At 43.8% G+C, this 23,041-nt stretch overlaps 1 protein-coding gene across 4 annotated transcripts in view; it reads right to left on the bottom strand.

Annotated features, from left to right (window-relative positions):
* The window catches only part of ttll5 (tubulin tyrosine ligase-like family, member 5), a 90,803-nt gene that overhangs the window by 29,767 nt on the left and 37,995 nt on the right, over positions 1 to 23,041 (bottom strand). For all 4 annotated transcript variants that reach the window (XM_020488036.2, XM_020488037.2, XM_031828980.1 and 1 more), the window contains 7 exons: positions 22,222 to 22,339; positions 21,744 to 21,890; positions 20,937 to 21,031; positions 20,679 to 20,827; positions 19,782 to 20,375; positions 18,879 to 19,069; positions 10,896 to 11,047 (listed from right to left, as the gene is read on the bottom strand). In XM_020488036.2, coding sequence (XP_020343625.1) covers positions 10,896 to 11,047; positions 18,879 to 19,069; positions 19,782 to 20,375; positions 20,679 to 20,827; positions 20,937 to 21,031; positions 21,744 to 21,890; positions 22,222 to 22,339 — 1,446 coding nt within the window. The remainder of the gene's footprint in view (positions 1 to 10,895; positions 11,048 to 18,878; positions 19,070 to 19,781; positions 20,376 to 20,678; positions 20,828 to 20,936; positions 21,032 to 21,743; positions 21,891 to 22,221; positions 22,340 to 23,041) is intronic.

Raw genomic sequence — 23,041 nt, 5'->3', positions numbered from 1 at the left:
ATCTCTCATGTGTGTGACTGAAATGGGGGGGGGGGGGGGTTTAGTCCATACTGCCTGTTGAGGGGGGAAGGGATGTTACTAAGGTGTCGATGTCAACTCATTAACATGGTCCCCTTATCCCAGGTTGGAATTTCTCTCTCACCTACCTAAGGGGATACCTTACTACCAGCACTACATCTGGGTCCAATTGAGGTGGGAAAAAAATACGCTTTTTATTGAAAGGAGGAAGATATCAAAACATTTTGACCCATTCATTTTTAAGTTTCCCTGAGTTTTCTGGGGAGACAAATAGGCTCTGCAAATGGACAGTCACAAAATGTACTGGAATTAAATACTGCGACAACATCCGACCAAGTAAAACAACAGTCTGACAAAATATTGAACAAAACCAAAAATACCAGTATGTGTGTTGCGGTGACCAGGGTCTGAGCGGTTCTTGAGTACTGCAGAATCAGAAATGGTGGCCCTGTGGTTATTTGGAAGCAAGTTTCCAGAAAATTGGAAAGGAAATGGCACCACACCAAACTGGAAGTCTTCCGACTAGCTTGGAAAGACAGTAGCGTGCAGTATCGAAGAGCCCTTACTGCTGCTCGATCATCCTATTTTTCCAACTTAATTGAGGAAAATAAGAACAAACCGAAATTCCTTTTTGATACTGTCGCAAAGCTAACTAAAAAGCAGCATTCCCCAAGAGAGGATGGCTTTCACTTCAGCAGTAATAAATTCATGAACTTCTTTGAGGAAAAGATTGTGATTATTAGAAAGCAAATTACGAACTCCTCTTTAAATCTGCGTATTCCTTCAAAGCTCAGTTGTCCTGAGTCTGCACAACTCTGCCAGGACCTAGGATCAAGAGAGACACTCAAGTGTTTTAGTACTATATTTCTTGACACAATGATGAAAATAATCATGGCATCTAAACCTTCAAGCTGCATACTGGACCCTATTCCAACTAAACTACTGAGCTGCTTCCTGTGCTTGGCCCTCCTATGTTGAACATAATAAACGGCTCTCTATCCACTGGACGTGTCCCAAACTCACTAAAAGTGGCAGTAATAAAGCCTCTCTTGAAAAAGCCAAACTTTGACCCAGAAAATATAAAAAACTATCGGCCTATATCGAATCTTCCATTCCTCTCGAAAGTTTTAGAAAAGGCTGTTGCGCAGCAACTCACTGCCTTCCTGAAGACAAACAATGTATACGAAATGCTTCAGTCTGGTTTTAGACCCCATCATAGCACTTGTGAAGGTGGTAAATTACCTTTTAATGGCATCAGACCGAGGCTCTGCATCTGTCCTCCTGCTCCTAGACCTTAGTGCTGCTTTTGATACCATCGATCACCACATTCTTTTGGAGAGATTGGAAACCCAAATTGGTCTACACGGACAAGTTCTGGCCTGGTTTAGATCTTATCTGTCGGAAAGATATCAGTTTGTCTCTGTGAATGGTTTGTCCTCTAACAAATCAACTGTACATTTCGGTGTTCCTCAAGGTTCCATTTCAGGACCACTATTGTTTTCACTATATATTTTACCTCTTGGGGATGTCATTCGAAAACATAATGTTAACTTTCACTGCTATGTGGATGACACACAGCTGTACATTTCAATGAAACATGGTGAAGTCCCAAAATTGCCCTCGCTAGAAGCATGTGTTTCATACATAAGGAAGTGGATGGCTGCAAACTTTCTACTTTTAAACTCGGATAAAATAGAGATGCTTGTTCTAGGTCCCAAGAAACAAAAAGATCTTCTGTTGAATCTGACAATCAATCTTAATGGTTGTACAGTCGTCTCAAATAAAACTGTGAAGGACCTCGGCGTTACTCTGGACCCTGATCTCTCTTTTGAAGAACATATCAAGACTGTTTCAAGGACAGCTTTTTTCCATCTACGTAACATTGCAAAAATCAGAAACTTTCTGTCCAGAAATTATGCAGAAAAATTAATCCATGCTTTTGTCACTTCTAGGTTAGACTACTGCAATGCTCTACTTTCCGGCTACCCGGATAAAGCACTAAATAAACTTCAGTTAGTGCTAAATACGGCTGCTAGAATCCTGACTAGAACCCAAAAATGTGATCATATTACTCCAGTGCTAGTTTCCCTACACTGGCTTCCTGTCAAGGCAAGGGCTGATTTCAAGGTTTTACTGCTAACCTACAAAGCATTACATGGGCTTGCTCCTACCTATCTCTCTGATTTGGTCCTGCCGTACATACCTACACGTACGCTACGGTCACAAGGCGCAGACCTAAGCAAACAGCTGGAGGCTGGGCTTTCTCCTATAGAGCTCCATTTTTATGGAATGGTCTGCCTACCCATGTGAGAGACGCAAACTCGGTCTCAACCTTTAAGTCTTTACTGAAGACTCATCTCTTCAGTGGGTCATATGATTGAGTGTAGTCTGGCCCAGGAGTGTGAAGGTGAACGGAAAGGCTCTGGAGCAACGAACCGGCCTTGCTGTCTCTGCCTGGCCGGTTCCCCTTTTTCCACTCGGATTCTCTGCCTCTAACCCTATTACAGGGGCTGAGTCACTGGCTTACTAGGGATCTTTCATACCGTCCCTAGGAGGGGTGCGTCACTTGAATGGGTTGAGTCACTGATGTGATCTTCCTGTCTGGGTTGGCGCCCCCCCCTTGGGTTGTGCTGTGGCGGAGATCTTTGTGGGCTATACTCGGCCTTGTCTCAGGATGGTAAGTTGGTGGTTGAAGATATCCCTCTAGTGGTGTGGAGGCTGTGCTTTGGCAAAGTGGGTGGGGTTATATCCGTCCTGTTTGGCCCTGTCCGGGGGTGTCATCGAATGGGGCCACAGTGTCTCCTGACCAGTCCTGTCTCAGCCTCCAGTATTTATGCTGCAGTAGTTTATGTGTCGGGGGGCAACGGTCAGTTTGTTATATCTGGAGTACTTCTCCTGTCCTATCCGGTGTCCTGTGTGAATTTAAGTATGCTCTCTCTAATTCTCTCTTTCTTTCTTTCTCTCGGAGGACCTGAGCCCTAGGACCATGCCTCAAGACTACCTGACATGATGACTCCTTGCTGTCCGCAGTCCACCTGGCTGTGCTGCTGCTCCAGTTTCAACTGTTCTACCTGTGATTATTATTATTTGACCATGCTGGTCATTTATGAACATTTGAACATCTTGGCCATGTTCTGTTATAATCTCCAACTGGCACAGCCAGAAGAGGACTGGCCACCCCACATAGCCTGGTTCCTCTCTAGGTTTCTTCCTAGGTTTTGGCCTTTCTAGGGAGTTTTTCCTAGCCACCGTGCTTCTACACCTGCATTGCTTGCTGTTTGGGGTTTTAGGCTGGGTTTCTGTACAGCACTTTGCGATATCAGCTGATGTACGAAGGGCTATATAAATACATTTGATTAAATTTCATTTGGATATGAAGACAGAGATGGAGGTAACAGTGGAGAGAGAGTTTTGGTGCCAAGGTAGAGAGAGACATTAGTGTTCTCATCACTGAGGGGAGTAGAATGTGCCAACCATGACGTATTACAACCCTAAATACACAATTGTGGTGCTCAATCACAATTTCAAACAACAGCTATTGTTACCCAAAAACTTACTGGAAATGAATTCTTACCTGAGCCAATTGTTCGATCCAGGATCGGGTAAAATTAGTCAAATACAGAGACTAAGCAATCTGGCCTTCTTTTATAGGCTTGTCCTAAACTAAACACCATGCACCCATTGGTTATGCACCCTGAAGTTTTGGGCTCCCGAATGGCGCAGTGGTCTAAGACACTGCATCTCAGGGCAAGAGGCTTCACTGCAATACCTGGTTCAAATCCAGGCTGCATCACATTCGGCCATAGGGTGGTGCACAATTGGCCCAGTGTTGCCTGGGTTTGGCCGTCATTGTAAATTTTTTATTTATTTATTTTATTTTACCTTTATTTAACCAGGTAAGCAAGTTGAGAACAAGTTCTCATTTACAATTGCGACCTGGCCAAGATAAAGCAAAGCAGTTCGACAGATAAAACGACACAGAGTTACACATGGAGTAAAAACAAACATACAGTCAATAATGCAGTATAAACAAGTCTATATACAATGTGAGCAAATGAGGTGAGAAGGGAGGTAAAGGCAAAAAAGGCCATGATGGCAAAGTAAGTACAATATAGCAAGTAAAATACTGGAATGGTAGTTTTGCAATGGAAGAATGTGCAAAGTAGAAATAAAAAATAATGGGGTGCAAAGCAGCAAAATAAATAAATAAATAAAAATTAAATACAGTTGGGAAAGAGGTAGTTGTTTGGGCTAAATTATAGGTGGGCTATGTACAGGTGCAGTAATCTGTGAGCTGCTCTGACAGTTGGTGCTTAAAGCTAGTGAGGGAGAAGTGTTTATAAATAAATAAGAATAAGAATTTGTTCTTCAAACTGACTTGCCTAGTTAGATAAATTTAAAAAATGTTAGAGACTTTTAGAAGGTCAAATTAATGCCTATGAGAAGTATCGGGAAGTCAAGCGTTACTCCTGACAACAGAGTTGTGAGGTGTCTATATAGTAATAGTATAATGGTGTTTATGAAAGTGAGTGTAGCCAGCATCCCCCTGCTCCAGGTTGACAGCAGACTGGAGTGAGAGGAGTGGGGAAGCAGCTTCTCTCTCTCTCTGTGTTTCAGAGTGCTGAGGCAGCATACCTGGCAGCATGTCGGCACATCAAAGCGCCAAGCTACTCTTTGAAACCCATCATGCTTCACCCCTGTGGTTGCTGCTTAAAGAGCCAGCATGCTTAACGGTTTCAGTATGTTTGGCACAGACCACCGGCCCCAGTTGTAGGGGGCTCAGGAAATCCTACATGAAAGAAACAGCACTCAAAGTCAAAATCAAGATAATTTATCCTAATATCTCATCAACGATGTTACACCGCTTTCTAAGATCCCTACGCCAAATTTACGGTTGCGGGTAATGGGGTGGAAAAAAAATTGGGGTTTGTGTTGGTGCGGAAAGTAACAGAGAGAAAGTGATGGATGGCACGTTCTTAACAGGAGAACCTTCTGACAAAGGGATCCTTTTTACCTGAAATGTCCTGTGACGAGGTGAAGGATCTCATCAAAATCTCTGTTATGAAGTATTAACAGCAGAGCTCCTAAGTGGCAACATACTTTAGTGCACTCAAGAACAGTATTTTATGAGTTTACCTCAGAGGATTTCCAGTTAAAAAGTAGAATAATAGTCCTCACATGAACTGGGATCAAAAAGGAGAAAGTACTGTAGATAAGATAAAAGTACTTAAAGTTTAAATGTCACATGCACAAGTGAGTGTGCATAAATAAAATACAAGGGTCAACTCAGTCTGTGTAGCTATTTGGTTAGCTATTAGCAGTCTTGGGAATATAAGCTGTTCAGAAGCCTGTTGGTGTCAGACTTGATGCACAAGTACCGCTTGATGTGGGGAAGCAGAGAGAAGAGTCTATGGCTTGGGTGGCTGGAGTCTAACAATTTTCCGGCCCATCCTTTTGCACCACCTGATATAGAGGTCCTGGAAGGCAGGAAGTTCGGCCCCAGTGATGGACTGGGCTGTCCGCATCACCCTCTGTAGCGCCATGCGATCAAGGGTGGTGCGGTTGCCATACCAAGCAGTGTTGCAGCCAGTCAAGATGCTCACAAAGGTGCAGTTGTAGAACTTTGAGGATTTGAGGGCCTATGCCAAACATTTAACCTCCCGAGGGGGAATAGGCGCAACTTTGGAACTGGTTAACAACTGTCCACGTGTGTGTGGACCATTGTAAGTCTTTAGTGATTTGGACACTGAGGACCTTGAAGCTCTCGACCCGCTCAACTGCAGCCCAGTCGATGTGGGGCGTGAAAGCTGAGCTGTAGTCAATGAACAGCATTCTCACATAGGCATTCCTCTTATCTAGGTGGGTGAGGGCAGTGTGGAATGCAATTGAGATTGCGTCGTCTATGGATCTGTGGGGCGGTATGCAAATTGGAGTGGGTCTAGGATGGAGTTGATGTGTGCCATAGGAAACCTTTCAAAGCACTTTATGATTACAGATGTGAGTGCTACAGGACGGTAGTCATTGTGGCATGAAGCCTTTGAGTTCTTGGGAACAGGAATGATGGTGGTCAACCTTCTCCCAGTTTGTAGGGATTACAAACTGGGACAAGGAGAAGTTGAAAATGATCGTGAATATGCTGTTCTGCGCATGCTCTGAGAACGCGCCCTGGAATACCGTCCGGCCCAGCGGCCTAGCGAGTGTTGATCTGATTAAAGACCTTAGTCACTTCGGCCTCAGAGAGCGAGATCACCCAGTTCACTGGGTCAGTGAGGGCCCTCACGCACGACACAGTGTTGTTGAAGCATGTATTAAATGCATCGAGTTCGTCTGGTAGAGAGGAAACGTTAGGCATATCATGACTTGGTCTTCCTTTGTAATCTGTGATGGACTGTAGATCCTGCCACATGCGGCGGGGGCGGCGGAGCTTGTAATATGATTCCTCCTTATTCCTATATTGTCCTTTTGCTCGTTTGATGACTGTGCGGAGGTCGTAGTGGGACTTCTTGTTCTTGTCCTCAGCGGTAACCTCAGGGTTGTATCTGATAGCTGTGTGTGCAGCAGCCCTGTCCTTTAGTTTAGCGCAAACCTCTGTGTTAACCTTCACTGTGGTTAAGCATCCTTCACTCATGCTGACAAACATACCCTCGTAAAATTGACCATACCGATCCTCGACGATGCCATTTACAAAATAGCCCCCAACACTCTACTCAACAAATTGGATGCAGTCTATCACAGTGCCATCCGTTTTGTCACCAAAGCCCCATATACTACCCACCACTGTGACCTGTACACTCTCGTCGGCTGGACCTCGCTTCATACTCGTCACCAAACCCACTGGCTTCAGGTCATCTACAAGTCTCTGATAGGTAATGCCGCGCCTTCTCAGCTCACTGGTCACCATAGCAGCACCCACCCGTAGCAGGCGCTCCAGCAGGTATATCTCTCTAGTCAACCCCAAAGCCAATTCCTCCTTTGGCCGCCTTTCCTTCCAGTTCTCTGCTGCCAATGACTGGAATGAATTGCAAAGATCACTGAAGCTGGAGACTCTTACCCCCTCACTAGCTTTAAGCACCAGCTGTCTGAGCAGCTCACAGATCACTACACCTGTACGTACATAGCCCATCTGTAAAAAGCCCATCCAACTACCTCATCACCATACTGTATTTATTTATCTTGCTCCTTTGCACCCCTGTATCTCTACTTGCACATTCATCTTCTGCACATCAATCACTCGTGTCTAATTGGTATATCGTAATTACTTCGCCACCATGACCTATTTATTGCCTTACATCCCTTTTCTTACTTCATTTGCACACACTGTATATAGATTTTCTTCAACTGTATCATTGACTGTATGTTTTGTTTATTCCATGTGTAACTTTGTTGTTATATGTGTTGAACTGCTTTGCTTTATTCTTGGCCAGGTCGCAGTTGTAAATGAGAACTTGTTCTCAATGTGCCTACCTGGCTAAATAAAGGTGAAATAAAATAAAGAAAACTGTGGGGACAACGTCGCAGATGTATTTCCTAATGAAGCCAGTGACAGAGGTGGTTAACTCGATGTTATTGGTGGAGTGTCTGAACATATTTTAATTAGCACTAGCAAAGCAGTCCTGTAGCATAATCTCTGATTCTGATGACCATTTCTCAACCGGGAAGAGTCACTGGTACTTCCTGTTTGAGCTTCCACTTGTAAAACGAAAGAAGGAGTACAGAGTCATGATCTGATTTGCCGAATGGGGATGAGGGAGGGCTTTGTACGCTTGCTTGTGGGTAGAGTAACAGTGGTCTGGGACTTTATGGCGAAGGAGACGTGTTGATGTAAGTTTGATATCATGTTGTGGCAGGTAGTCTAGTGGTTGGAACATTGGGCCAGTAACTGAAAGGTTGCTAGATCGAATCCCTGAGCTGACAAAGTAAAACTCTGTCGTTCTGCCCCTGAATAAGTCAGTTAACCCACTGTTCCTAGGCCGTCATTGTAATTAAGAATTTGTTGAAAACTGACTTGCCTAATTAAAAAAGGTAAAATAAATTTTAAAAAATGTGTCTCAATGATTTGGAATTAAAAATCGCCGGCAACAAGAAAAGCAGCCTCCGGGTGCAAGTTTTCCTGCTTGTTTATAGCCTCGTACAGTGCGAACTTGTTATTTTTCTTATCCTGAGTGTAATGTATACAACAGTTGTAATAACAGCTGAAAACTCCCCCAGGATGTAGAAGGGTCAGCATTTGACCATCAGGTATTCCAAGACGGGTGAACAATGGGTCGAGACTTCCACTGTGCTCGAGTCAACACACCATTTGTTTTTGATGAAGGGGCAAAACCCTCCGCCTTCAATTTCCCTGACTCTACTGTTCCGTCTGCTCTGTGAATGGAGAATCGAATTGGATAGCCATGGGTAGTATTTTGTCTAAAGCCATGTTTCAGAAAAGCAGTGAATATTGCAGTTTACGAGAGTCCCATTGGTAGCAAATCCACGAACAGAGGTCAACCATTTATTTATAGGATGGCAATGGCCAATAGAATGAAGGGAAGAGGTGGCTGGTTTTCCCCTCGCCTTAATCTCGCCTGGACTCCCCCATTATTGTCTCCAACGCCGGCATTTCCTCTTGGTTACCCCGAAAATTGGGTCAGTTACAGAAAGAGCCCAGGGCAGATGAGTCGAAGTTGAAGCCAGAATTGAGGCAAGTAACTGCAGATCTGATGTTCAAAAGTTTGTCTGTTATAAGAAATTATAGCGGATAGATTTTGTGGAAATGAAAAATAAAACGCTAAAAGATTACAAAATAGAAAAGTTGGGTTGGAGCTTGCAAAATGGCTGCCATACAGTACGGCGCCATCTTCTGTTTTGGATTTACAATAGAAAGGAGGATAATCCATCAAGGTCATAACAATTAGGCTACATTTAATATGTGAAATGTAAAAGTTAACATCTGTCTCCCTCCATACAACTACTCTTTGAGATGATACATGTAATAGAATGCATCTTCCTCCATTTGTGGAAATAAAAACATTTTAAAAAGGGAAAAGGCCAGACATTCCAGGAATTCCCACACAGTTCCATACATAAGGAAGGGCTGGACTGGAAAAACAGAGAACGGGAGATCAGGGCCAAACTGTCTGAGACATTGTCACTCACATATCACTGTAAAAATAGAGAGAGCAACCATGTATGCTTAAACCTTGCTCGGCCACCTCTTCCAGAAGCAGCATCCAGCAGAGGTTGAACCCCCCCTTAACTCACGTGACGCAGTCTGGCACACATATTCACAGTGTCCATGTGATCACTTCTCTCATTGGCCCATGTGAGGGAGAAAGCATGGTTGCAGAGAAGAGGGTTGGAGCAGACTGGCTATGTGGCAGACTTACTGTTGACTCTGCCCCCACTTATCCAATGCAATGTATTAGGCTGCCAGCATGCTTCACACACTCCAGGCAGCTATCAGCTAACTCCACAGCTAGCCTCACAAAGCACAATTAAAATGCTTCAAAATAAGCATTTTGTTAGTCAAAGGCCTACATTGAACTACCCCATTAAGCCCAGAAGTTGAAAATACGTTTCCAAAAACTCAGTCTTCAATTTAAAGATTCTTCAGAGACCATTAAACCTGGCTTGAGTATTTATTGACTGTGACCAAATAGGCTACCACAAACTAAAGCACCTATAAAAATTGTCCAATGTCGCTTATACAGAAAATTCTCAAAATGTTCATTTGCCCCGTTAATTTGCCCCGATGTGAAGGCTCTTAGCATAGTCCCACTAAAAGCCTCTCATGAGGTTGAGCACAGCTCGTGTGAACCTCTCACCGGCAAGTTTTAGAAGGGAGACCAAGAGAAAGGCATCCGCATTAAGGATAGACCTTTGAAATGCACACTCAAGATACACACTTGGAGAGTCCTCTCCAAAATGACGAATGGGATCCATGCCGCCTCTGTAAAAACAGGTGGCACGTGGGGTTAAGAAAAGAAAGTGCCAGACCTGTGCATTATATTCATGGCAGTGATGCATTTAATCAAAATGACTGTTCAAGCCACTGATCAGAGATGTTCCAACTCCCAGAGGGGTTGCAACATCCATCACTATAAGGGCTTAAACTGGTAGAAAAAAAGAGAGCACACCATTTCCAATGCTCCAAAAGTTGGTAATACAAGTTACCGGTGACCGTCAGAGCGACATAAAAATAGTGACTATGTAGTATAGTGGATGCAGTACAGACTAGACCACAGGAGGAGGTCTGTAAAAACAGTTCTGATTATTCTTAATGAGGCCTCCACTGCCCTAGCACCACACTCAACCTGCTGCTCTGAATGGCTGTATACAACTGCCCAGCATCTCAGACTCCAGTCTCTCTGAGGAGAGGAATGGCTGTTTACTTTGGCAGTGAACCTCGTTGAGATTGCAACGCACCATTCCCTCTCCACAGCCTTTGGGGAGTGAAAATACCACTGGTGAAGCACAATGGTAATGTTTTGCCCAAAGCAACACGAGAGGTCTTATAAGGGAACTGAGGTGTAGTGCATGACAAATGGACAAATGGATGGTATACTGGTGACAATCAAGGGGTATTACAGACAGTCACCCCGCCTTTCTTGATTCAAGACTGCATTTAATCCCACATAATTTCTCATTGTACAACCAATGTAGTATCAGTGGTACTGTATATAACTAATCATCTCATTCCAAACAGACCCTTGACTCCATCTCATAAACAGTCGTTATCAGTACATGAACAGAGTAGCGCAATGAACCAATGGACATAAGTGATGGTCAAGGGAATTTCCTGCACGTGGGTCAGTATAAATGCATTACGTTGTTGCATGTGAGCATTGTGCAACTCTTTAGGAAGGTGTCTGTTGGGGTGTATGTGTTTGACTCACCCAGTAGTGCTGTGGATGGGCCCTGTGTCAGAGTGGACAGCCCTGACAGGCCGCTGGGTCACAGCTCCAGTCCCATAACCATGCCGCACTGCTGGGGTCAGGGTGATGGCCCCTCTGCTCAGCACCCTGTTAGTCAGGTTCAGGTTGGTCAACTGCAGGGACAAGAGAACACACAGCGACAACGCATCAGAAACGCAACTGTGTTCATCATTGGCACGCTAACTGCTAAATCGTGAGAATTTGTAGTGAAAAATGTCTGCAATCATCTCTGCAGAGAAAAATGGTTAAACCTGAAATGTCAATACATGGTCTTATTGAGTAAGCAAGCAAATAGTGATATTAAACAAGTATAATCTGCTTGAGTTACTTGTCTTCCCACTATGGTACTGCAGACACCAGGGCTTTCGATTTCTTCTTATTGGACTCATACGCACTGGCGGCCGCCCTGTGTGCTGCAGCAGCAGTCTCATTTCTCCCTCCCCAGCTGTGTGAAATGTACACAGTGCATCTCGGAGCCAGTCTCCACTCCGCAGCCAGGTGGTCCCACCTCCCCGTAACTCCCCAAACCCCTGAGAGGGACTCTGGTCATTACTCACCAGCCAAATCAGTTTACCACCATAACAGCACAATTAGCAGTGAGGTGCTACAGTATCCAACCCCATTACTACAGTACATGCTACAGCATCATCTGACTGCATGGGGCTGCTGCATTCTCCCTACATACTGTACGGTCTATACTGCCCTGGAAGTTTGGTGGAAATGAATACTTATTCAGATTTTCTGTGGCCCTTCTCTGTCTCCTGCCCTCCAGCATACAGTGCAGAACCAAACAGAGGGGCTCATTAAAAGCAGTGGACTGGGGCGAAAGACAGGAGAGAATCACAAATGAAAAATTTAGAATATGTTTCCTGATGAGTTCAGTTAAGAGTGACAGTTGATATTAAAAAATATATATATTCTCATGCATGATTATGTGATTCTGTAAAGCGGGAAAAAGTGATTTTGTTTCTTTTTAGAAATGACAGCCCAGCTAACAAATGTTCCCAGCTTGGACCAACAGTCCCTTAAGACATTAGCAGTGATGCAAAAAGTACTCAATTGTCATACTTGAGTAAAAGTAAAAAGACACCTTAATAGAAAATGACTCAAGTAACAGTGAAAGTCACCCAGTAAAATACTACTTTTTTATTTTACTAGGCAAGTCAGTTAAGAACAAATTCTTATTTTCAATGACAGCCTAGGAACAGTGGGTTAACTGCCTGTTCAGGGGCAGAACGACAGATTTGTACCTTGTCAGCTCGGGGATTTGAACTTGCAACCTTTTGGTTACTAGTCCAAGACTCTAACCACTAGGCTACCCTGCCGCCCTTAGTAAAGTTAAGTACAGATACCACAAAAAACAAATTAAGTCGTACTTTAAAGTATTTTTACACCACTGCATATTAGGTCATTAATTCTTGTGCTCATAGTGTTCCTGTGAATGTTACCATGAATGTTTCCATGATGTGCAAGGAATGTTTCCAAGAGACCATTCCCTTAACTAAGCAATATGGCACAAGAGGCAGTGTTGCATCATGAATGCAGTCACAGGTAAATGGCATGGTTCGGACCGACGCGATAGCAGGCCAATAAAGCAAGGCTTGGAACGCTGCTCATCCAATCAGCATCCAGGATCCAAACAGTTTAACATTTCAAATAAAATGACAAAACATGTTTGTCATGTTCTCAGAACAAAATCTATGAATATTTTAAACATGTTTCATAGGAACATTTGTGCCCCTGCCAAAATGGTGCCATTTAAAAAGAAAAAAAAATGTTATGCCCTTTTCATGGTATCCAATTGTTAGTAATTACTATCTTGTCTCATCGCTACAACTCCTGTACGGACTAGGCGAAGGTCGAAAGAGGCTGGGTGCGAACGCAGAATCTCTGGTGGCACAGCTAGCGCTGCGATGCAGTGCCCTAGACCACTGCACCACCCGGGAGGCCCCTCATTCATAGCTCTTTGTTGGCAAGGTTAGGGAACAGCGCTTTTAGTGTTTTGAGTTTGAGTTCATTTTATTTTTACAGGAACCGTGCACATTAATCAACGTTTCAGTAAAAGTGCTGGTTTTAGCCAGCCGGCTAATTTTCAACCGCAGTCCCTGGGCAGGTTATTGCACTTTTCAACTTACATATTTGACACACATGATTACATTGTGCATGTTCATGTACACAGTAATTGTTATTCAACATGTCTTCACTTGTAATTTGAACTCACAACCTCTTGGTTCACGGTACAGCGATCTTTAAAAAAAATATTGTTTTTGTCTGTGCTACAGAAGACCATATTGGTCCGCTAATACAGGACAAGTAAAGACCCATTACATTTGTGAGAAAACAATAAAAAATTGTAGAGGGATTCAGCAGCAACTCAGCACCCCTACTTCCTGCGGCTATGCCAATAGAATACAGGTTTTATTTCATGGAAGCCTCTCTAATGCACATTCGGTTTAGTGTGGTGTACCGCAGGGCAGCCAGCTTGGACCATTATTTTCTGTGTTTAATAATGACCTTAAACTGACCTTGAATAAATCCTGTATGTGCATGTACGCTGCCAACTCAACAGTATAAACGTTGGCTGCAACAGTAAAATAAATAACTGACCCCCTTAACATAGAGTTCCAGTAAGTTTTAGAATGGGTAACTGTCCATGATAAGGCGTTGCTCTGCTTTCTTGATATCTCAGTTAACCAGACATGTCCTACAGGCCCTAGTTTTGTTGAACCTGGACTACTGTCCAGTTGTGTGGTCAGGTGCCGCAACAACAACAAACAAAAAACACAGGCAAATTGCAGTTGGTCCAAAACAGAGCAGCACATATTACACTTACATGGAGGGCGAATGCAGTTACATGGAAGGCAAATGTCAATGAAATTCATGTCAACCTCTCCTGCCTCAAAATTGAGGATTGATTGACTGCATCACTATTGTTTTTTTGTGTGATGTGTAGAAGGTACCCAACGGTCTGTTTCACACAAGACATGCAAACAGATGTCTCTTCACAGTCCCCAGGTCCAGAACAGAGGCTGGGAAGCACACAGTATTAAATAGAGCTATATAAATGGAACTATTTGCCACCTCATGTAACTCAAGCTAGCAATAAAAACAGAGTCAAAAATCTGATAAAAAAACACCTTACTCTGGGACTGTGGAGAGACAGACATTTTTATTCATTTTGTATGTGATACGTGCTTGGGATACGACTGTGATATATGGTTGTCTCAGCTTGGCTATCTTAAGATGAATCCACTCTGTAGGTCGCTCTGGATGGGAGCGTCTGCTGAATGGCTAAATTGTAAAGTAATGTAAATGTAGTGCTATGTATATTTACGTATATTATGTATTTTATTTGTTGTGTTGTTTCCTGCTTGGACCCCAGGAAGAGTAGCTGCTGCCTCGGCAGAAGTTAATTGGGAATCCTAATAAATACTGGCCCAATAAGCATATGCCCCACTGACACCCCTTATTGGGACAGTGGTTAGGCCATTTGTCATTGGTGCTGGTGGCCTGGGTTCAAGACACACTAGAGGAGTCACCCTACTGTCACATTCTTAGCACTAAACCCTCACTGGATAGTTTATTAGGTACACCACCCCGTTCACAAAAATGGATACTATATTCTCACATGTTTAGCAATATACACTAGTATTCAGACCCCTTCCTTTTTTCACATTTTGCTACTTTACAGCCTCATTCTAAAATGTTCCTCATCAATCTACACGCATTATCCCATAATGATAAAAAACGAAAATACATAAGTATTCAGACCCTTTGCTATGCGACTCAAAATAGAGCTCAGGTGCATCCTGTTTGGAGTCCACCTGTGGTAAATTCAATTCATTGGACAGGATTTGGAAAGGCACACACCTGACTATATAAAGGTCCAACAGTTGACAGCGCATGTCAGAGCAAAAACCAAGCCATGAGGTTGAACGAATTGTCCGTTGAGCTTCAAATCAAAAAGAATTTGGCGTCACACTTATTTACAGGTCCTTTTCCAACACTGCAGAATTAAAGATTAATTTTAAAAAACATGGTGATAGTGAATAATGAATAAAAACATGGCTATACAGTGCATTCGGAAAGTATTCAGACCTCTTGACGTTTTCCACATTTTGTTAAGTTACAACCTCAATCTAAATTAACACACACACACACACACACACACACACACAGTGAAAACAGGTTGAGAAATTTTGGCACATTTACTACAAATAAAAAACAGAAATACTTTATTTACATAAGTATTCAGACCCTTTGCTATGAGACTCTAATTTGAGCTCAGGTGCATCCTATTTCCATTGATCACCCTTAATTGGAGTCCAACTGTGGTAAATTCAATTGATTGGACATGATTTGGAAAGGCACACACACCAGTCTATATAAAAAGGTCCCACGGTTGACAGTGCATGTCAGAGCAAAAATCAAGCCATGAGGTCAAAAGAATCGTCTGTAAAGCTCCAAGACAGGATTGTGTCGAGGCACAGATCTGGGAAGGGTACCAAAAAATGTCTGCAGCATTGAAGGTCCCCAAGAACACAGTGGCCTCCATCATTCATAAATGGAAGAAGTTTGGAACCACCAAGACTCTTCCTCGGGCTGGCCGCCAAGCCAAACTGAGAATCGGCGGAGAAGAGCCTTGGTCAGGGAGGTGACCAAGAACCCGATGGTCACTCTGACAGAGCTCTAGAGTTAGGAAAACCTTCCAGAAGAACAACCATCTCTGCAGCAGTCCACCAATCAGGCCTTTAATGGTAGAGTGGCCAGACGGACACCACACCTCAGTAAAAAAATGCACCTGACAGCCCGTTTGAAATTTGCCAAAAGTCACCTAAAAGGACTCTCAGACTATGAGAAACAAGATTCTCTGGTCTGATGAAACCTAAATGGAACTCTGGCACCATCCTGCTGTGGGGCTGTTTTTCAGCAGCAGGGACTGGGAGACTAGTCAGGATCGAGGGAAGGATGAACGGAGCAAAGTACAGAGAGATCCTTGATGAAAACCTGCTCCAGAGTGCTCAGGACCTCAAAGTGGGGTGAAGTTTCACCTTCCAACAGAACAACGACCCAGAAGCATACAGCCAAGACAACGCAGGAGTGGCTTCGGGACAAGTTTCTGTGTCTTTAAGTGGCCCAGCCAGAGCCTGGACTTGAACATCTCAGGAGAGAACTGAAAATAGCTGTGCAGCAATGCTCCCCATCCAACTGACAGAGCTTGAGAGGGTCTGCAGAGAAGAATGGGACAAACTCCCCAAATACAGGTGTGCCAAGCTTGTAGTGTCATACCCAAGTAGACTCGAGGCTGTAAACGCTGCCAAAGGCACTTCAAAAAAGCACCGAGCAAAGTGTCTGAATACTTATGTAAATGTGATATTTCCGTTTAAAAAAAAATATTATGGGGTATCGTGTGTAGATTGATGAGGATAGCTGAGCATCTGAGAAATCTCTATCTAGATTTCCACTGAAACCCATCTTCCAATGAGAAACTCATTTTAATTAGATCAGATAGGTGTGTTGTAACTGTTGCCAAATGATGACATTAACATATATTGCAAGAATATGAGTAGGGTGACTCCCCTAGCAGGTTTCAAACCCAGACCAACAGCACCAATGACAAACACCCTAACCAGTGTCCCAATAAGGGATATCTCTAGGGCATGTGCTTATTGGGACAGAATAGTTAGGTCCTGTCCAGGACAAACCCTAACCTCTTCTTCCCTAGGCATTTGGGTAGATCTGAAACAATTTGATAGGTGTAAGCAAAAGGGTGAATACACTTTGAAGTAAATCTCAGCTCGAACATTAATGTTGTATATTCTGAGAACATTGTAACCATGTTCTAGATAATATCAAACAGAACTTAAGGGAATGTCTTCTCAAATTTAACACCAGAATATGCTAAAAAAGGTTCTCTCAGAAGGTTTTTGCTAACATAATAGAATGTTCCCCTAACTAAAGGAACTGGAAACTCAAACATTAGGGGAGCATTACAAAATGAAGGTTCTCTCTCCCTAGAATTGTTAGCTGGGAGGGCTGTTTATTTTCTCTGCGCTTTAAAAGCCAAGTTCTGGGCAGGTGAACGAATTGTTTGGCTAGTAGTCATGCCAGAGAAAGGGAAATGTCAAACATTCCTAAACGACAGGTGTTTAAATTAATGCAAGAGCTGACAGAACACAGCCAGGTCGGGGAGCTTTTCAGGGCCCAATACAGAGTTTATTTTCATTCCTCAAGGATTTGGAAGGAATCTATAATACACTGTCAACAGATCTCAATGGTGAAGGTTCTTCAACCATGCTGACCTAGAAGTGCTGGGATGCCAGTTATCTTCAGTAAATCCATAATTACATTTGAATGTAAGTTTGAATCCATGAAATCTGAAATTCCAACATTTCACAATCAACCGTGAGTAACTTACATTTCCCCAAAAGGAACTTCCCATGTTGTTCATCAGGACTAAGGTGTTTCTCAACTCCAGGCTACCTTAATATGCACATTCCTATCATTACTGCATCCAACTAGGATTACACTTGACATGTGTCTGCTGCTGCTCTCCTGGGTGGGACAGGGAGGAAATTACTTTAATTTACAATTCTGTTTTGGGTGGATATGTTTGATATACCCGAAACATAAGAGATTTGACATTAATACTATCACGTTTCACCACAATGGAAGTAAAGAACACACGTCTCCAAACCAAATTGTAATGAATTAAATACTATATCATGTTGAATCATGTTGGGATGTACATGGGCCTGTTATGAAAGTGTAATCATGTTTCACGCCCTCAAGGTACAAGTTACATAGAGGGAGGACTGAAAATCCAGCACATATTTATTTGATTACACATGATAAGAAATACTTAAATTTACCCCATTCAAAATTAGTACATTGTGAAACTAGTTAAGGTTATTCCCAAAAGATGAGATCTGGCATGTGAAAAAGAGTAATTGCTGAATCTTCAAAGGTCAATCAGTGGAACAAACCAGCAACCTTTCAGTTACTGGCCCAACCTCTTCACCATTAGGCTACCACCCTGTCCACACTAACACCACTATGACAAAGGGTGGGAGGAACCTGGTGTTGCTTCTCTATACAGAACACTCTATTATAAGTAATTTAATGACTTCTAATCTGAGTCGAGAGAAAGGCCAAGTATATTCAGACCCTTTAAGTGCAAACCATTAAACTATTTTGCACTGCAAAATAAGCTTTTGCCATTACCAGGATTAACTATGCATGGGAATTACAGAAAACATATTTCAGAGGAATAGAATACTGTACATAGAAGAGGAAGCCATAAAACTGCAGTCTGTGTGGTCTAGTGCCATCACAAAAAACTCCCAGGGAGGGAGAGCGAGAGAGAGGGAGGGAGCAAGGTAGAGTGGGAGGCTTGTGGGCTTACCCACTGAGAACGACAAACCCTCAGGGAAGAGAGGAAACAGGGAGGTGGTGGAGGAAGCAGAGCCCTTGCTCCCCCACTCGGTGCCAATTTGCCACATTCTTCCATTTATAAGCATCAATTACCACAAAAAAGTGACTGCCTGTTAAATATCAACAGAAAGCACTCCCTGTGGTGCATCTGATAATGAGACCTCACACAGAGCCTCAGCTCACCGCCCCACCGCTCAGATCAGCCAGCTCCAGCCCACAGGCTGTAGGGTCCAGGAACCTTCTCCGCCTGCTGGATGAGCAAGCAGCACTGAGCTCTGAGCCATCACTCCCCATGGGGTCACAGAGAGGTTTACACACTAACAACACAGCGGAATATTAAAACACGCACAGTAAGACCACTGTGCAAGACAGATCACTATACAGTACATCATACAATTGTAGTAGTTCTGTTTCCTGACATGATCACTCTACCTGTGCATCAGATGACTGTATCTAGTTGTTGAGCAGGAAAGAATGCAGAGGGGTTGGATAGGGTGACAGGAGACTCACGTGTTGTGTTAGGAGACTGATGTGGCTGGAGCTGTTGTACTGGCGGGCAGACTGCTTCTCTGCCAGTTTCTGCAGGGCTGAGACTATGGCTTGTTGGTTGGACTGCGCCTGAGCAGGCAGTGAGTACAGGTCCTTATTAAAGACCCCATTTGGATCTGGTTTGGGCCGGCTGGAGGGCGTCCTTCTGATTGCTGAAGCAGAGAGAAACATGAAATGAATGACGGGGTGTAGGGGTCCAGAGGTACTGCAGGGAAAAAATAGACTTTATTTGTATTTTTAAATGGCGATTCTGAATTACATACCTACAGTAGAATAGAGGAGAATATCTTCTTTCCAATGATGTCAACTTCATTTCTCAACTCCTAATAATGAGCAAATTATACTCATATCTGACATAGACTTTTCAAAAGCACCCGCGAATAGGCTACCAGTGAGGCAAGTTGCCGCTGCTAACCTTTCTCGACTTAGTCATACATTTTTGCCAACAGATGGCTAACATTTGTATATTTATAAAATATTATATTTATAAAATATTATATATATTAAAAAAATGTTTTACCCTTATTTTATATTATTGTATAATCAGCTACTCATAGCAAAAATGTGTTTGGAGTTACTTTTCTAGCTAATAGGCTATGTTAGAGTTTACACAAAATAATGAAAAACTACCAACCAAATCTATTCATTTTAAAAAGCTGATTACTTTCCCTTGCCATTATCAGTCATCTGATAAGGACTTATAATTTTTTGCTAACGTATGATGGGGATCCATGGGTCGCCAGCTTGCCCGGGAGGGGGTCCCTGGGCAAGAAGAGGTGGAAGACCACCGGCTTAGGCCATAGAAAGACTGGGAGCTGAGAACACACCAAACATCTATCAGGATGTTATCCATCAAAGGTTTACCTTGACCTGCAGAGGTGGGCCTGGAGATCTTCTGGCTGTAGATGTGGATGGCACCAGGCATGGAGGACGAGGCTGCAGCCGCAGAGGAGGTAGAGGTAAAGGACTGGACCTGCCTTAGGACCTGGGAGACTGGTGGTGCTGAGACTGTGGTGGGACCAGAGCGGGCAGCTGCCCATATTACCCGAGGGGGCTGGGGGACAAGGGTCGAGGTTGAGGAGAACACAGAGGCCTGGGGCTGTGGAGGGGTTTCTGGCTGGCGAGGGGAGTGGAGGCGAAAGTGGGACTGGTCGTAGGATGGGGGCTGAGATGGGGGCGGTGGTGGTGGGCAGTGCAGGGGAAGAGACTGGGGTGGGTTCTGGGGGTGAGAATAGTGCTGCAGGTGGATGTGGCCACAGTCTAAGGCAGCTGGAAAGCTGGAGGAGTGCTGGGAGGCCTGGACCTCGGGCTGTTTACTACTTCTGAGGGCTGCAGCCGGTTGCTCTCCGGTGGGTTGGTCAGCAGTGGGTTGGACTACACTGGCCTGGTCTGTGCTGTTTCTGACTTCAGACGTTGAGGACTCAGAGGCGCTGGAGCCCTCTTTTGCCATGGGCAAAGCTGTTCAGAGCACAAAATAAGCCAGATCCCTGTTATCATCCAGCCGGCAATTCCATGGCTCTGACACACGTGGGTTAATAATTAGATGCTGACCTGTACTTGACTTTGTATGACTCAGACTTTTTTTCCTTAATGTGACTTTCCAATATCAAAACAGCAAAATTCCCAAATACATTAAAGGATTTGTCAACAAAGGACAAAATAATATGTGAACTAATTGTAGAAATATGTGGAATCTGTGGCACACTGGAATACAAAAGTTCCTACTAAACAGATGTAATTCATCTGACAATTTCTACTCACTTTTCTGGTTCTCTGTGGTAGCTGGCTCTCTTGAACCTAGGCTGTTGCTATTGTCAGGTTTAGTGCTCCGACATTTGGTTCCCAAAAAGACACTGGCTGATTTGTTTTTATGTGTGTAGAATGTCAGGACCTCCTCCAGATCACTTTCACTGGAAGAGAAGAGAGCAGTGTGAACATTCTCCACGATACCAAGAGTAAGACCAGTGTTAAGTAGCAGAAGTGAAACAGTCAGGAGCGAGTAGGTCCTGGCTCACTTACCTTGCCTCAGCAATAAACTCCTGAAACACACTGGGGTTGATACAATGTTCTTGGTCTTTGATCTTCTCCACTTTCTTCACCATATTCTCTGTCTCCTGTGAGGAAAGAGACCAGTCAGAGACCAAGTACACTGGCCTGTCTGAGCAACTCAGTATTAAAAGTCATTTGTTGCTTCCTCATAAAATGAACAACTCAACCAATTTAATTATTTTTTTCTCCTCAATTTTAGGGTATCCAATTGGTAGTAACAATCTTGTCTCATAGCTGCAACTCCCGTATGGACTCGGGAGAGGCGAAGGTCAAGAGCCGTGTGTCCTCCAAAACACAACCCAACCAAGCCGCACTGCTTCTTGATACAATGCTCACTTAACCCGGAAGCCTGCCGCATCAGTGCATCGGAGGAAACACCGTACACCTGGCGACCGTGTCAGTGTGCACTGAGCCCGGCCTGCCACAGGAATTGCTATTACGCGATGGGACAAGGACATCCCTGCCGGCCAAACCCTCCCCTAACCCGTATGACGCTGGGCCAATTGTGTGCCGCCCCATGGGTCTCCCGGTCGCGGCCGGCTGTGACAGAGCCTGGACTCGAACCCAGAATCTCTAGAGGCACAGTTAGCACTGCGCCACCCGGGAGGCCCTCGAACCAAACATTTGTAATTGGATAAGAACTCAAAGGAAAAACTAAACTAATAATGAAAATAAATGGAGACTCCCTGACTAGTGTAATAACTATAAACAGGTCCTAGAACAGTAGCAGACACTAGAGGTTGAAGAGTATCCTGCTGTTTAGCTGGCAGTGGACACCTTGTTGTAGCAGTGGATGAACTCTCCTAGCTGGTGGGACAGGATGCGTCGGCGATCCTGGAGGGGGAGCTGGCGACTGGGCAGGACCATCCTCATGTCCTGCTGAAGGTTACTGGCCGCACGCTTCAGGAAGCGGATCACCAGCTCCTGGAGATGAGACCTGATGTCACTGCACTTCATCATTACACTCACTTTTACGTTGTGTTATTATTTCATTTATTGCAACAACAAAAAAATTGACTTTTCATGGACACATGTTCACATTTATTTTCTCCAGAGGCTTTCTGATAAAATCAACTTTGACGCAGTCATGTACTCACAGTGATTTTCCTCTCTATGTGGCCACAAACACCTCAGCACATTATGACCCAAGTGGCTCCGATGAGTAGCATAATGCAGATAAACATAACACAAGGGTCTAGGTTCCCTTTTCCATACAGTCATTCCCCGGGGCAATGGTCTCAGACAGTTGTATTACCATTTGCTCATTGTCCTTCTCTGGCCAGGCAGAGTTAGCGATAGTCCTGCTCTCTGCGAGTAGCCTCATCTGCACCCGAAGGAGATAGGAGGAGAAGGCCATCCGAGCCTGGACCTTACTGCAGAACAGGGGGAGAGAGAGGCTTGATTTAGGAGGACATGAGAGGCTGAGGAGAGGAAACTAAGGAGGAAGAGAAAAAAATATGACAGAGACAGGAAGAGGAAAGAACATTTTGTAAAGATAAAAAAAATTGCAAAGATAAGCATGGTTAAACAAGACAAAATGGGATGGAGAGAATGACAGTAGAGAAAGGAATTGCCCACACAGGAACACACACACCGCAACACAGATCATATCTCCAACTTTGTCATTCCCTGACAGTAAATAATGAATAATCTCCACCAGGTCTCCAGACAATTTAAATGGGAACAAAGGTTTACTGCCTTTCAGAAATCTCAGATACATGTGTTACAACAGCAAGCACAAGCACTGACGGATATTCTGTTTGTTATTTTAGGCATCATGCAAGAGACAAAACAAATACAGGTATGTATCATTTTCAGCCAGAGTGTTGGAGCACAGTGTGACTTGTCCTCTCGGCCAGCACCAAGAGTGAATAATTGTTTTCATGGCCCAAATTAACCTGAAAAGGGTACTGCCAGTACATTGTAGTGGAAAAATGTTTTGGAGAAAGCTGTCAAACACAAACAATGATATACTGTACTATAATTTCCCAGGTCCCTTCACAGTCCTGGCAAGCTCAGAGGAATTTCGACAAACGTAGACTTGTTATTGTAATTCCCCCTCAAATTACAATTTC

Source organism: Oncorhynchus kisutch, linkage group LG7 (genome assembly GCF_002021735.2).
Source record: "Oncorhynchus kisutch isolate 150728-3 linkage group LG7, Okis_V2, whole genome shotgun sequence".
Classification (NCBI taxonomy): domain Eukaryota; kingdom Metazoa; phylum Chordata; class Actinopteri; order Salmoniformes; family Salmonidae; genus Oncorhynchus; species Oncorhynchus kisutch.
Note: the sequence above shows the minus strand (reverse complement) of the source record. Positions and strands in the feature narration are given on the sequence as shown.